This window comes from Euprymna scolopes, chromosome 1 (genome assembly GCF_053919585.1).
Source record: "Euprymna scolopes isolate OS-2025 chromosome 1, ASM5391958v1, whole genome shotgun sequence".
Classification (NCBI taxonomy): Eukaryota; Metazoa; Mollusca; class Cephalopoda; order Sepiida; family Sepiolidae; genus Euprymna; species Euprymna scolopes.
This window is the reverse complement of record NC_136482.1, coordinates 201353866-201370637: the sequence shown is the minus strand read 5'-3', so window position 1 is coordinate 201370637 and position 16772 is coordinate 201353866. Positions and strand designations below refer to the sequence as shown.

Genomic DNA, 16772 nt, shown 5'->3' with positions numbered 1-16772 from the left:
TTTTATTCTGTAAAGTGTACATAATTTAAAAAAATCTTTTTAATAAAAAAGTTTTTGCGTATTATCCATTTCTGATTGATTATTTGTCTTTGTTATATAATTGAATATTTATTTGAATGTTTGTTTATTATTTGATTAAATATTTATTTATATATTCGAATTCCTTTACACGATATTAAAAAAATACGTAAAATATTTGAAGCAGCACCACCACTAATCTCAGGCACGAGCCGCCACTGGGTTCAATGCTTAAATTGAACTGACACAACCTTAACAAACTACATCTGTACGTACATGTTACCGAGCTTGACGTCAGAGGTCACTCAGACAGTAGATGGTTGTCAGTGGTCTCAGGAAAGGGTAGCTGGACGTTAGAGGGTTCTAGTACAGGATAGCTAGACGTCGGTGGGCACTGAAACAGAAAGCCAGACGCAAGTGAGCAATGGAATGGGTGGCTGGACGTCAGCAGGCACTGGAACAGGTAGCCGGACGTCAGCAGGCATTGGACCGGATAGCCAAATGTCAGTAGGTATTGGAACGGATAGCCGGGCGTCAGCAAATACTGGAACAGGTAACCAAAAGGCAGCAGACTCTGGACCCTGGTAACCACTGGAGGCTGGTGACTGAAGGAGGCGTAGGAAGCTGCAGGATGAGCTGGAATCAGCAGGAGGCACACGAGGCGTTGGACTGACCTAGAGTTCGCTAGAGTAGTCTAAGAAGCCAGGCAGTCGGTAGTAGTTTGTATACAAATAGTTTGTTGTAATAGTTTGTGGAAGTTAGCTCTAAAAAAGGGCGGTTTGATTTGTAATGATAAATTGTTGTTAGCTTTGAAAAGGACCGTTTAGAACTTGTTATAATGTAATGAGAGGACCGTTTAGAACTTGTTATAATGTAATACCGAGTTGTATGCTTAAGCATCAGAAGCTTTATCGACCAGAGTGTGTTTAAGGTCAGAACTGTGCATGCTTCACAGTTTCGTATTCAGGTTGAGCCGTAGCTATGTACTTCATACTTCTCTCTTATTCAATGTTTTGTTGGTTTGGTTTGAAATTACCAATTGCAGTCAGCGTTTCTTACACATGTCTTTGTGTATTCATTTTGAATGTTTCTTATGTTTGTTGATTTTTGTGTGATTGATTGTTTTTATTCTTGTATAAAGATTGAAAGAAAAGAAAGTTTTACTTGCAGGTTCACGGTTTCTAATTAAAGTGTGTAGTCTCTAAGTTGGGTAGGCAGACAACACGGCTAGACCTGCAAAGTTGCTCGTAATGTCTTGCAGCACTGGTTTCGCCTGGGCATTGTTATCCTGCGAGATGGAAACATGTTGGGGTATGATGGGTGTACTGGTTGAATGGGTGGTCGGTTGGTGGATGTGAATTCAGCTCCTTCTGTAAATTTTTCCATTTACTTGGACTCTGTAGCTGTGTGATGCTTCTTTGCCAGTAACAATACCAGGTTTCCAATCACTATTAGGGACCTGTGGTTGACATTTCACTCTATGAAACTCTCCTATAGTGAGGTCCGGTAGTGGCTTAGTATGTCTGTCATAGTATTTTTTGCTACTTGTTGTTTATGTATGAGTGCCTGCTGTGTATCTACTTGCACTTGTGGTGTGTAGTGTGTGCTTTTGCAAGGTAGCATGGAGGTGTGATTGTGCTGCATCATTCAAGTATGGTTTTCCAGAAGTCTCTTCGTTCTTTTGCTGATTTTTTGATAATTCCTTTCATCAGATTCACTGCTACTTCAGCCCGTCCATTCGATTTGTGGTGTTGAGAGCTGAATGTTATGTGCCTGATGTCCCATGAATAAGAATTTATGGAAGTCGCTGCTTGTGTAGTTGGTTGCATTATCAGTTATCATTGTTGTTAGTGTGCCATTTGTGGCAAATATAGGCTTGATCACTCTAACAAGGGAGTTTCCACTTAGATCAGGGAGCTGGCCCACTTCCACAAAGTTTGAATACAAATTGTTTGTTTACCTCAAAGAAGTCACTAGCAACACACTGCCAGGGTGTAACTGGTATTAGGTAGGTCATCAAAGGTTGCCACTGTTGTTGTTGGGTTAGTTGGTAGGTTTCGTATCTTCGAACAGTTTCTGCCATCTCTGTATGCATTCATGGCCAGAACATTATATCATGAGCTGTGTTCAGTGAGTACTGAATGCCAAGATGAAATCTATGTGCCCTGCTGATCATCTCGTTTAGTTTAGTTGGCATGACAATGCGTATGCCTCGGTATGCCAGGCTATTTTCAGAAGACAGTTCATCACGGTATGGCCAGTATTCCATGATGTTGAGTGGGCTGTCATTTTTGTCCTCTGGCCAGCTATGTTTTGTAACTTTTACCAGTGTTCTTAAAGTTGTGTGATAGTTTCTTCTCGTATCCCTGAGAGGTGGTGAGCAGTGACAACGAGACTGTCTTCCATATTAATATTTGCTAACTCGTCTGTGAGTACCTGTTCTTGTAGTTGGAATATGGTGAGGTTCTCTTTTGTTGTGGCTAGAGCAGTAGGTGGTGATGCCTGAGATAGTGTGTCACTAATATACATTTGGGGTCCTCGCCTGTATCTAACATGTAGAAAGTATTTTTGGAGACTTAACCGCATCCACTGGAGTCGCTTTGGACTCACGTGAATGGGCTTTGTCAAGATTATCTCTAGTTGTTTGTGGTCAGAATACTTTGACTTTCTCCTTGCCAAGTATATATTGTTCAATTCGTTCTGCAGCGAAAACAATGGCAAGGCACTCTTTCTCAATCTGGGCATAGTTTCACTCAGTTTTTGTAAGTGCCTGAGATGAATATGCAATGGGGTGTCCATTCTGTGTTAAAACTGCTCCAAGGCCAATTTGTGAACTGTGACATTCAAGTGATACCTCCTTGCTAACATCATAGTAGTGAAGAATGATTTGGTGATGAGCTGTTTGATCTGAGTGAATGCCGTTTCATGTGGTAACCAATCAAACATAAATTCTTTGTAAAGAAAGCGTCACAGTGGTTCACATACTGTACTGCATTTGGGGGCAAACTTGGCAAGGTAGTTTACAACTCCTAGTAATCGCTGAACACCTTGAATATCTGTAAGGCGTTGCATCTCCGATCCTGCTGTGATTTTATTCAGATCAGGTGCTAGCCTTTGTACACTGAAGATGTGTTCCATGTAACTGACAGATGTTTTTTTGAAGGTGGGCTTGTCAGGGTTGAGCTTTATTCCCATTTTGCGGCACCTTTCCATGAATGCTACAAAAGCAGCATCATGGCTTTTGTCAGCTTCCACGTGACTGTCACCGGACCCATAGATTATGGTTTCATCTGCGATCACTTGGATGTTGCCAAGTCCTTCAAAACAGTGGTCAAGTTGTCACTGCCATTCTTTGGGGGCTGAGCTGATTCCAAATGGCATTTGGAGCCATTATATTCTTCCAAATACGGTCCAACAAGTTGTTAAGTAGGAAGATAACTCGTCTAGAACAACTTGAAGAAAGCCATCTTTGGCATCAACAACAGAGAACAGCCTAATCTTTTTAATTTTGGTTGCAATTTCCTCAACAGTTCTGTCCTCCTCTGGGCAGGAGAACTGGTAGTTAAAGCCCTCCTCCACTGATTCTTCCACCGAGCCAGATCACCTCTCCCACCTGGCCTACACCTATCATTATGGAGGACAGCAGTGTCAATAGTCCAGAAGAAACCACATAGTGCAGCGAACTCCTCTATAGATACGGTACAGGAGGGGGCAGCACCAGCAGAGCTTACTGGTCTAAAGATGAGCCTAAACCAACGTTCATATCAGAGACACAGGCAGTAGAATCTAAGCTAGGTGCTAGAGTGGAGCATAAACCTGATCCCACCCCCAAATTAGGGCGAAGCCCCCTCTGGGATCCAGACCTCAGGCTAGGCATTTGTGCACTAGAGCCTAGACCAGCTATCTTCCTCTTCTCGAGCCAACTAATTTGGCCTGACTGAGGATTCTGTTAAATATTACTCTAACCACCTCAGATGCAGACTGGCCAGCTATTTAAGTTGAGCCTGAGAACAAATCTTCAAAAGAGTGAAAGCAAATAAACAATTAGTAGCCAAAAAGGAGCAAAATATAGCAGGAAGCAAGTTTCTTGCGCAAAACCCAAAACTCAATGCCAGACACGCAAGTCTTCGGGATTCAACAAAGAGAGAAAAATTCTAGGGACATTGCAGTCACAATTCAGGAGGCTTTCTATTCCCTAGCCCAACTGAAAAATTTTGCAGATGAAGTGCTCTCTTTATGGAAGAGTGTTAATGTTACAGGAATGCTCCCAATAAACAAACAAATGATTAAAATTAATTCCCAACCAAAGTGTCATAATCAAAAGAGTTTCAGGTATTCATTGACTGTGTCTAGATTAATCTTATTTTGAAATTAAATGTCTGCTGTTTTTATTTAGCTGTGAAAAGTTTTATGTTTCTTTTCTCTTATTTGTGGTTAAAATAAAAGGAAGTCATTAGCACACATGCTCATGACATGGCGGTCATGTGATTGTTTCTTCTGTTGAGCTTGTTTACTAAAGTAATGGCAGTTATTTGACAATACAAAAGACATGCCCAAACTGCACATCGGACAACCTGTGCATGTTTTAAATAAAGAGGCAGGCGAGTCACTTGTTACTCAATTGAGCAGAGAACCAAGGTTATACATAGTACAAACCTCTTCCAGAAAAACTCTTACATCAAAATTGACAGCATGTTAGGGTATATCCATTGGGAACCACATTAAGTCCTGAGGTACACCCAACTAACTGAAATTCCTCAAGTCCACCGAAAATTGTACACCCAATGTAGAGACAAACAACACACAAAAACAAACACCCTTCAGAGTACCAGACACAAACACCTACAACAATTTTACAGGAGATCAAACAACCAGGTCTGGACATATCATCAGTCCACTCAAAAGGTTTAGAAATGAATGATCACAAACTGAAACGTTTTTAGGTCACCATTTTGACTGCTTCCGTTGTATCATGTGTTCAATGTTCGTCCTTTCCTAAACAACAAATATATGAAGGAGTGGGGTCTCCTTTACCTACTCTGTATGTTTGCCTAACAATTTAATAAAAAAAAAATATCCTACAAATTCAATTATAAACGAAGCAGCAAGTGGAAGTGAAGTAGAAACGTTACTCATAAAGCTATCAAAAATAAGAAAGTTTAAAAACAAAACAAAATACAAGATTGGAGAGAATTTTATAATATTACTATTCTTTGTTTATATGTAAACTTGAAATGTTGATTCATTTCTAAATCAAACGGAAGCTAAACATATAGGGTTGAATGCATACCTGTAGTAAAATAACTAAAAAAAAACATAAATAAAATAAAAAGTAAATAATATTGATAATAATAATCCCTATATATAAGAAAAACGTCGTAGTTTTCCCCCTCTGTACAAAACTATTGTAGATTTACAACAGATGCTACATACAAATTTATTATGTCTACACTATTAGACACTATCTTATGTAACTATAGAACATTTCTGACACATTAATTCGTTATAATAAAACCTAGGAATTACATCATCACTATCACAATTAGCATTAGAGGAAGTAGTTCCTATTTTCCCCTCTAATTCACAACTGCACTGACTGCCACCACTCTTCACCGCATAAAATTACACATAGTAGCCTTATATTGTGCCTTCACCCCTTATTAACTGAGTAACAAACTCATAGTCATATCATTCACTTCAAATTCACAGATTCAGTGATTTATCCATTCACAAATTCCACCCTTTTTCATTGGCTGTCATCATACCCTGCCCTGATCCGATTGTCATGCTAGATTCAGACATTGTCACTACATCTGCTGCTCCCACACCACATAATGAACCAGACATACACCTTCCAGATTCTGAACGTACACCTACACCAGCGACCCATGACTCGAAGTGGTTGTCACATACTATTTCCATACAAATACGCAGACTGACACTTAACAAATTTTTTTCTTTTTCTTCATTCTGATACACACTGACCACATACACCTGCATGCACTTTTTTCTTTGTTTTCCTTTTTGCTTCCAGCTATCTGGGAAAAGTATTATAGTGAGCTGTGCGACTGCTAAATTAACTTTGTGTCTAGCTCGAACACACAGACACAAAGCAAGCTATACACATGTAGCACACATGCAAAACAAGTCACCTAGCACAGGACAAATGGTATAACCTGTCACATGACATGACCTTTTAGTTCCTGTAACATCTGACCCTAGTCTTCCATTCTTTCCTTCTTTCTCCCTCTCTCTTCTCAACTGGACTCAAAGCCGGTTATATGTAAATTTGCATCACTCCTCAAAGATGCACTCAAAGAGAAATATAGAGTATATAAGGTAAGATGATCTGATTCTACATAAACATTAATGCTGGTCATGAACAATCGAACATAATGGTTTACCATGAACAATTAATCATTTTATAAATACAATATTCAATGAGCTTATTAGAATTCGGTCAGCTTCACAAACATGTATGCTTAACGAACACTTTCAACATTATGCATGTATCTCACTACACATGCATTTATATGCAATTAACCTTTCAGGATATCTATGCTTATATGTTGTTTCTACTCTGTTCAAAAATAAATGTTTTTGTATACATTGTAAATCGGTATTCTGGTTATAATTAATTATGGTTAGAGTTTGGAACACACTTTATAATCTCTATAGATCGGTAACCCCGATCTCCAACAACATTCTACAAGCAATTAGTCTGATATTATTTTATTTGGATCGGCTGTAGTTTAGTGATATTTATGTTTTTATTATTTTACTTTGGTTATTTTTAAGAACTCAAGGGACTCTATCCTGGGGGATAACACTTGATTTCATTACAATTTGAATTTTTATCGCAGAGATCTTTTAAGGATTAACGTTTTTCCCTTTATGGCTGCTATCAGTATTTCGTTTCAGCTTGATCTTCCAGGGATTGTTTTTAAATATTTTTAAGATTTTTTTTTCATTAGGCCAGTTTCTCTTATCACAACGAGCATAATGTTTATTTCTTAAAGGGACCATGTCGTTTTAAAATCATGATTTATATTCTGATATTTTCTTTTTTTTTTAACTTCAGTTAGTTTTAAAAGATCAAGTGGCTCCCTTCAGGAGCAAACATTTGATCCTGTTATGATTTAAATTCATATCTGTTGGTTCTTTTAATAGACGCTGTTCCTTTTACAACTGCTATCTCTCTTTCATTACAGCTTCATCTTCCTGGGATTGCTTGTAAGTATTTCTTAAGATTCTTTTTTTTATTAGGCCAGTTGCTCCTATCACAACCGATATGATGTTTATTTCTTTCAAAGACCATGCCATTTTAGATAATTTTTTAGGTCATTATATTTTATCTTTTCCTGTTCAGCTCTATTAAGGCCAAAGTTATTTGGGACTGTGACATCAATAATGGGCACAGTTCTTTCAGGCTTGTTCCATATTACAATGTCTGGCTTGATGGCCTTGTTTTTATGTATCTGCCCACCTGTATGTCTTTGTCATAGAACACGGTCACTTTTCCATTTGATGTTATCGGTGGTGGTTCATGTTCCCAGATGTTTAACGATCTGTCAAATCGCATCTCTTCACAGATCTTCCAATGGAGATATTTACATACTTTGTAGCAGACAGTGTAAAGACCATCTGCCAATAAAATTGGCCATCCAGATATTAGGTAGCTTGGGTTCTCAATCGCTGAGTGGCAAAACCTGCACTGGCCATTTGCTTGTAGGCCAGGTATTTTTTAAATCCATTTGTGAGTAAGCTTTGGTCTTGAATTTCTACAATGACTCTTTCCTCATCAAATGGAAGTCTTCCACTCTTGAGTCATTGGAGTGAAGCATACCTGTCTATATATTCCTAGTTAAGTTCCGCCAGGAACTTTCCTGTTCTTTTATGTTGTTCTTATATTTGTTTTCTTGTGTCTATCTCAATTCCCATGTATTTCATTGTTTTATTTTTTAATTCTTCTTCCATGAAGATGCATATCTACAAATTACAGAAGAGTATGGTTTCTAACTTGTTCATATGTGCTTTCTTCACTGGTTAACCTTTAGATAAACATTTTGTGAAAAAGAGACTCCAAAACCTGACAAGAATATTGTTGCTCATTTTGTTATACAGCTTTGGTATTATCGACTAACCACAAAAGGTTTTGGACTAGCCACCAAAATGCAGAAAATGCTGCCACTACAGAATAACATACCAAAATCGGAGTTTGCTTACGTTGTATCTGCCCAGACAAGCAGGATATGCGTCCATCAGTATGGTTTCTCACTAGTATATGTTTGTATGTGCTTCCTTTGTTGGTGAATTTTGCGATTAACATATTGTGAAAAAGAAGCTCTACAAAATTGTACAAAAATGTGGTCGCTCACCTGTATGAGCTCTCATATACAACTTCAGGTTATAATTTGGTAAAAATACCGACCCACAAATCTAACAAAAATATGGTCAGTCAGCTATTTTATTTTTCTTGTTTCAAAGATTGTATGTTGTATCGGACCTCAGCCCTGAGTCTTAGTTACAGCCTAACTTATGATTGCAGAGTATCCAAGGGCTCTCTTTAGAATTTTCAGTTTCTTTTACTGCCCCAAGTTGTACTTCATGGATACTTTGACGGGCTGGGGTGGATTACATGTAGTCTACAAGGTTCCTTTTCATCAGACCTGTTACAGTGATCACCACTGGTATTTGGTTTAGTCTCCATGTTGTTCTGAGGTCATATTGTTATTTTTTCTCTCAGCCTTATTTAGTTTGTAATCATTAGGAACAGTGATACCAATGATTTTTGCTGTATGTAAAGTTATATTACATATAACAATGTCTGCTTTTATGACACTATTTTCAATATATCTTCTGGCTGTTCCCAGATATTTCAGTTACAGCAAGTCCTAACTCTTTGCAAGTTTTCCAATGTAGGCATTTCCAGATTTTATTGTGGTGCTGAGTGTACTGTATTTTGTTATTAATTTTCTTCCTTTGAAGATTGTAACGCTGGGTATGGGGCAGCCAAATTAGCTGCCAAAATTGTCCTGCTTTTTATTGAAACCAACCAAGAGCTCTTTTTAGTATCCTCGATATTCCCTTAAGTGCAATTGTCTGAATCTCTTTTGCACTTGGTTTACCAGGAATGTTAGTTAGGTAGGACTTCAGGTTCTTCTTCATAAGCCTCGTGGCACCTATAATAAATGGTATGATTGATATCTCTCTAAGGTTCCAGTTTCTTTTCATATCATACATGAGACCTTGATATTTGGTCTGTTTCTCCTTTTCAGCTCTGTTCAGTCTTCCATCATTAGGAACACTCACTTCATAAGGTTGCAACTCTCTCTGACTTATTCCATATAACTATGTCCGGTTTCACAGCAGCGTTTTCTAGGTAGGTGGATTACATGGTCGTAATTCATGTTATATTTCCAACTGTTCTTTCAGGTTAATGGTCCAAGTATTTGCTGTTACGTTGGATAGCTGAGTGTTCACATATGATCAGTTGAACTTTTAAATGGAGATGATAAACTTGACAAATATATGGTCTCTCTAAAGTATGGCTTCTTTAAGTGCTTTTTCAGGTAAGACAAGAATATGGTTTTTCGCCTGTGTGCATTCGCTGGTAGATTTTGAGATGAATATTTCATGATAATAAGGTTCCACAAATCTGACAAAAATATGATTTTTCTCTTGTATGTATTCGCAGATGTGCTTTTAGATTACTAGCTTGTGAAAAAGTAGCGCCACAAGCTTTACAAGACTATTGTTTTCCTCGTGTGTGAAGTCGTATGTGCCTTTTTAGAGTAGCATTTTCTGAAAAAGAAGCTCCACACACCTGACAAGAATATGGTTTCTCTCCTGTATGTGTTCGCATGTGATTCTTTAGAGTTCCACTTTTTGAAAAAGAAGCCCCACAAACCTGACAAGAATATGGTCGCTCAGCTGTGTGTGTTCGCATATGATCTTTTAGATGGGTTGAATTTCGAAATGCAAAGTCACAAATTTGACAAACATATGGTCTCTCTGAAGTATGGCTTCTTATATGCCTTTTAAGCTTAGAACTGTCTTTAAATGCAGCTTCACAAGTCTGACAAGAGTATGGTTTTTCACCTGTATGTATTCGCTGGTGAATTTTGAGATGAACATTCCGTGAAAAAGCAGCTCCACAAATCTTACAAGAATATGGTTTTTCGCCTGTGTGCATTCGCTGGTGAATTTTGACAGAAGCATTTCGAGAAAAAGTCGTTCCACAAATTTGACAAGAATATGGTTTTTCACCTGTGTGCACCCGCAGGTGCATTTTGAGATAACAATTTCGTGAAAACGAGGCTTCACAAATCTGACAAGAATATGGTTTTTCACCTGTGTGCATTCGTTGGTGAATTTTTAGAGTACCATTTTGTGAAAAAGAAGCTCCACAGACTTGACAAGAATATGGTTTTTCTCCTGTATGTGTTCGTATGTGGTTTCTAAGAGTACTATTTAGTGAAAAAGAAGCCCCACACACCTGGCAAGAATATGGTCGCTCACCTGTATGAGTTCTCATATGAGAATTCAGATGAGAAGTCTGTGAAAATGCCGACCCACAAACTTGACAGGAATATTGTTTTTTGACTGTATGTTTTTCCATGTCTATATGAAAATTATTATTTGCTGAAAATGCTTAAATTTAATGCTTATAGGAACAAGTTTTCTGTTCTGTGCTTGCATGTAGTTTTATACAGATTTAAAAAAATGCAGATCAGTAAAACTTGTAGTGTATAACCTTTCTCTCTTTCAGATTTTAATTATCTTGATTCACAAATTGACAAGAATAATATGGTTTTCTGTGCTTGCATACAAATTTAGAATGGTTTTGGTTCGAAATGTAAATCTGTAAAACTTTTAAAGTATATATTATTTTTTTCCTATATTTCTTATCATAGAAAATTTCTCAGGGATCCTTAGACTTCTTTGAAAAAAAAGTGAGCAATGTGTTTTATGGTAACAATTATTTTAACCAGATCCAAGACTACGTTTAATCTTTGCTGATCTGGAAAATCATTTGCTATCAGAGTTAATATCTGCAAATAAATAAAAAGAAAGATGTCATAAACTAATATACAAATAAAATGCTATAAATAAAAATACAAATTTAAAAAATTGCTATAAACAGAAATACAAAAAAAAGATGTTATAGTAATAAAAGAGAAAAAAGAAAAACTATAAACAGAAGAACAAAAAGAAAAAAAAGAAAAGAAAGTATTAAGAAAGATGCGCAAAGCTGAGTTTAGATAAAAAGAATGTATCATACAAAAAATACATAAGGTTGCCAGTATCTTAGATTGTTAGAAAGTCTATAGTCTCGTGTTAGGTCATGATATTTTCCTCAATGAAAATATTAACCGTCGTAGTTTATATAATGATTAGTATTATATATATATATATATATATTTATATATATATACACACACAGTAGCAAGTTATAAAATATATATGGCAATTAAGCTACACAGAATATTCTGCATTTCATCCACGCTAGAATTCGTCAGGCTTATGCCATTGCCATATATATTTTATAACTTACTACCTAGCTCTACCTATGTATTAAACAATGTTGAAGTAAATATTTAAAGTTTACGCATAAAATAATACTTTCGTATATAAATTTATGTGATCAAATGAAGTAGTCATATATATATATATATATATATATATATATATATATATATATATAACAAAGATGCTATAAACGCAGAGCTAAATAAAGAAAATGCTATAAATAGAAATACAAATTAAAAAATGTTATAAATAGAAATACAAAAAGAAAAAGATGATAGAAAAGAAAAAGGAAAAAAGAAAAAGCTATAAGCAGAAAGAAAAATAAGAAAAGAGAGTATTAAGAAAGATACGTATAACTGGGTTTAAGTAAAAATAATATATTCTACCAAAAAAGTACATACAAAAGGTCACCAGTATTTCCTCGGTGAGAGTATTAACCTTGTAGTTTATATAATGTTAGCAAAGTCCCCATAATATATATATATTCTTTTTATTTGTTTTACATAAGCAATTATATGTCGCTACACATTCAGAAGCATATTACGGTCAGCCAGTTAAAAGTAACTAGCGACTTTTTTAGGAGATATTACTTATACAGAAGTAGAATCTACAGATTATGGACAATACTTTATATCGCTATTACAGTTTTCTAGTTACGTATAACTGACTGATCAAAACTTATTCATCAATGTGTAGTGACATATAAATATGAAAATTATAAATATGAAATTTATAAATATGAAATTTATAAATATGAAAGTTATAAATATGAAATTTATAAATATAAAAAGTATAACTTAACTTACTTCAATTTACAATTTAACAGAAATAAAATAAATAAAATCATTAACACTGTTTACATTTTCATCCAAAAATAAAGCATCAGTATCTATTATATAATCATATAAGAAATATATATATATAGGGGGAGAGAGACTATGATAATTATATATATATATATATATATATATATAATTATGTTATACACACACATATATATATTTTAATTGAAGTATTCTAGTGTTCATATCAATTTAAAAAATAACTTTAAATCGAGAAGACAAAAAGAAACTCTGCAGTAACAAATGAGATTAAAACCAACTTAAAATATCCACCTTTTAGACAACAAAGCACCTCTAATAGAAACTAGTGTTGTTCCAGGTTATACAACATAACATTTAGTCAATATACCTCGACTTTCTCTTACAGATTAAAATATAATGAGAAAACAGTATGCATGACTATGCAAAAGCACCAAAACACAGGCAGTATCCACGATGCCTTTAAATCTGGTCATCCAAGATTGACTTCTTACAGAGAAGACACTGCTGAATTTTAGTATTAAACTATGTGAGCCATCCCAGGGTACTAGTCGATGACCTTGCTAGTTAAAAACGGTTTGATTGCTGATACAAAATACATGGAAGAAAAAACAATTTCGGAAGCATTAGTAATATTGTTTTGTAAATAGGATTATTGTGTATTATCTAGCATATGTTTTGCTTGGGAGTGACTTTAAAGCTCAAGGCCGAGCTTGGCGTGTGTTGGAACTCAGATAATGAAAAACTTTAGTGTCTGTTGGGAAATCACCTAATTAGTATGCATAGATGGTGTAGTCGGTTAGCCAATCTAAGCAAATCAGAATATGGCATAGTGAACAGCTATTGGTTGGATGAGAAACCCAGACCAACCCAGACCTTCCTCACTTCTTTCTTTAAAAGGATCTGCAGAGCAGGTAAGAGATCAGTTGTTGTTTGTCAGTGTTCATTTGCAGTTGGGAGTTTGCCATTATAGTTCGCCACCACCCTGCGCAAAACCACCCTGTTTACTGACTGACCACTAATGAGAGAAAAAAATCAGTTAAAAACAAAAAAGGCTCTGTTTAAGTTCTATCGAGTAGACTGTTGGTGAAAAAGAAAATATGGCATATATTGTATTTTATTTTTCTTCTATTGATAATTGTACATAAATAACATTTTCTTTGTAATCAGAATAATTTTAATAATTAATCCTTACAATGAAACTAAAACTTGCATTCATGTTGATTATTCATCGCTTGTCAACTTGTGAATTAACGGCAGATGAATGATACTAAATTGAAGTAATCTTTTTCAACAAACAGTCATCAAAAGAGAGGATTGCAAAACTACCACCCAGCATCTGGCTCGCAATATATCCTCCTTGGAGATTTTGAGTCATACACATTGGACTTTTTCTTTTTTATGTGCATTTTTTACCTTTCTTCGCCTGACAACCATTATTGAGACCGGAATCTCCCATCAGCCCTGTCATCATAAAAGTGGCCAGGAACGCGCTACTTGACTTCTGTGGGTGTTTGAAGCAGAACCATCTAGGACTACACTTGTGTACCATCAGAGACTGCAGCCTTCCTTGGATTATATTTTAGCTGGAGATGGCTGGGTCTTCAATGTGTTATAAGTTCATAATTAATCAAGTTCTAGTCCACCAACTCACAGCTGCTACACTTCTGTCTGAGCAACCATATGGGTTTTGGCAAGCCCGTTCTACTGTAGATATCCTAAATATAATCATGCACTGGATAAAGCAGGGGAGGCTAGGACAGTAGCCCTAGATATATCTAAAGCTTTTGATAGGGTATGTCACGATGATCTTCTCATGAAAATAAGATCTCATGGTATTACTGAACAAATACTTAACACCTTATCCCTGAGTGGCCTTCGGGCCTTGATAAGTGGTGACCCCCCATGTAAAAAAAATTTTTTTTTTAATTCTTCTTAAGTAAGAGAAGAATCCAGGTTGTCCTTGATGGTCAGATGTCAAAACAATATGATATAAATACGGATGTATCTCAGAGATCAATCCTTAGACCCCTATTATTCTTGATATTCATAAATGATCTCCCTGATAAAATTGTCTTTGAGACGAGTATATTTGCTGATGACACCATGCTCTATAACAGACATGGGGGAAAATGAATGAACATGTATTCAAGGCAATTGCAGACAACCTAGAGGAAAACCTCTGATCTGTGGTGGAATGGGGACAAAAATGGATCATCACATTCAATGCTGCCAAGACTAAGCTCCTTTCCTTTAATCACTACAAGAAACCTTCTCAACCACAAATAGCCATGGCTAATGATGCATTACCCAAAAGTATTTTGTTCACACCTCTCAGCTTAAGGTTAACAGGGAACAAGAGTTACAACAGATACACTGAGTGCATTGCCAAGGCTGCTGCAGAATAGGTGGACCCTCTCTACCATGCTAGAAAATTACTTACACCCGAGAGTATCATGTACCTTTACAAGGCCACCATTCGACCATGTATGGAGTATTCTTGTCACATTTGGGCTACGCATCTGCTACTAGTCTCTACCCCTTAGACAGGGTTCAAAAGAGAGTCACCAACATAATAGGTCCCACATTATCAGCTATGCTTAAATCGCTGTCCCATCATTGAAATGTTGCATCCATCTGCCTGTTTTACAAGTACTTTAATGGTAAGTGCGCCATTGAACTACAAGTCATTGTACGCCCTTGACAAATACCCCAAACAAACTTACAAGAAGCAGTAGAAATCCCTAGATGTAAGACAGCGTTTTACTTTAATATTTTCTTTCCTAAGACTCCTAGACTTGTTCCTATTTCCCTGACTGTACTGACATGCAGAAGTTCAAGTGTAATATAAACATATATCTGCTAAACTCCCTACCTAGTATACTTACATTTGGGCTGGTGCATCTGCTACTAGTCTCTCCCTCTCAGACAAGGTTCAAAAAGAGTCGCCAACCTAATAGGTTCTAAACTATCAGCTAGGCTTCAACTGCTGTCCCATCAACGAAATATCGCATTCCTCTGCCTGTTTTACAAGTACTTTAATGGTAGGTGCTCTGAAGAACTACAATCCCTTGTACTCCCTTGATGTAAATACTCCCCTGACAAATTGACAAGCAGTAAAATGCTACCCTACACAGTAGAAATCCCTAGATGTAAGGAAGCGTTCTACTCAAAGTTTCTTTCCTATGATTGCTGACTTGTTCCTGTTTCTCTGACTGTACTGACATGCAGAAGTTCAAGTGTAATGTAAACATATATCTGATCAACTCCCTACCTAGTATACTTACAAATTATGTCCCAGATAGTAGTCCCCTACATCAAAGTGGCACTGTGCCTTGTTTGGGGTGAAAATGCAATAAAAATATTAAAAACCTTAGTCTGAGGTGGCAACATAAAAAGACAGATTTTTTTATTTGACAGGAGTTTTTTTTATTTTTGGATGCTGCCCTGTTCATGTGTGATTTTGTTGTTGGTTCGGGTTAGGTCAGAAAGGAGGGGAAGAAAAACGGACTGCAGCTGCTTAGGTGAAAAGTGAACGTCTTCATTGTGGAAAAAGGAAGAATACAAAATTATTCAAGTCGAGTGTTTAGTTTTTAACTCAAAACAATTTTTTGTCTAACTACATCTTTCAGTCACATAAATGATAATCTTTCATAATGATTAAGCACTACAGTATATTTTCGGTATTTTTCATGACTTAACCCAGCGAGGATTACATCCTAATAAGAAATCAAAATCTACTTTTTTGGGCTAAAACATTTTGACAGCCTTTAAAGATAATATAAAAGAAGGAATTTTAAAAAAAATAATAATAAAAATGTAACATTTTAGAGTGAAGGATCACTTTTCTATAAAGATTTAATGCAAAATGAGTACCCACTTCTTGGCCATGCAGTGATAAGCAGGATATGTAATCCTTAGTATTTTTTAAGTTTGGAAGCAGAGGGGGGAGAGAAAACGGGGGGGGGGGGTAATAAGCTTCAAAACACGTATCTACACTTCAAACATTAGGGAGCAGGCTTTTTAAAAATATTTGCCTTGAAAAGGTCTTACTGGTAAATATTACTTGATCAATTAATTATTTTCTTATAGTGTTAAGGCTGTGAACACAAAAAAATTAGGATGAACCTGTACAATGCACACTCCTTCCTTGTATATATTTCTTTCTTTTCCCTTTTTTTCAATGGATTATTATCGATTGGACATTAATCTACCACATCCAAAAAACTCAATATTTGTAAGAGGTGCTTAGTTTCTAATACAACGTTCTAGTAAATTGATCACCCATATTAGAACCACTTGACAAAATTATGAACACACACCCCACTTAAATATTATTTCATTTATTAATCCAAAAGAAATTATATTAAAACCTTTATTATCCAATATATTCTGTATTGT

The 16772-nt window shown here is 36.0% G+C and overlaps 1 protein-coding gene across 1 annotated transcript in view; it reads right to left on the bottom strand.

Annotated features, from left to right (window-relative positions):
- Positions 1–1122: 1122 nt before the first annotated feature.
- The window catches only part of LOC145279774 (uncharacterized), a 35016-nt gene continuing 19366 nt past the window's right edge, over positions 1123–16772 (bottom strand). Inside the window, exon 2 of the mRNA XM_080131098.1 lies at positions 1123–11072. Coding sequence (XP_079987224.1) covers positions 9770–10639 — 870 coding nt within the window. The 5' untranslated portion in view covers positions 10640–11072 and the 3' untranslated portion in view covers positions 1123–9769. The remainder of the gene's footprint in view (positions 11073–16772) is intronic.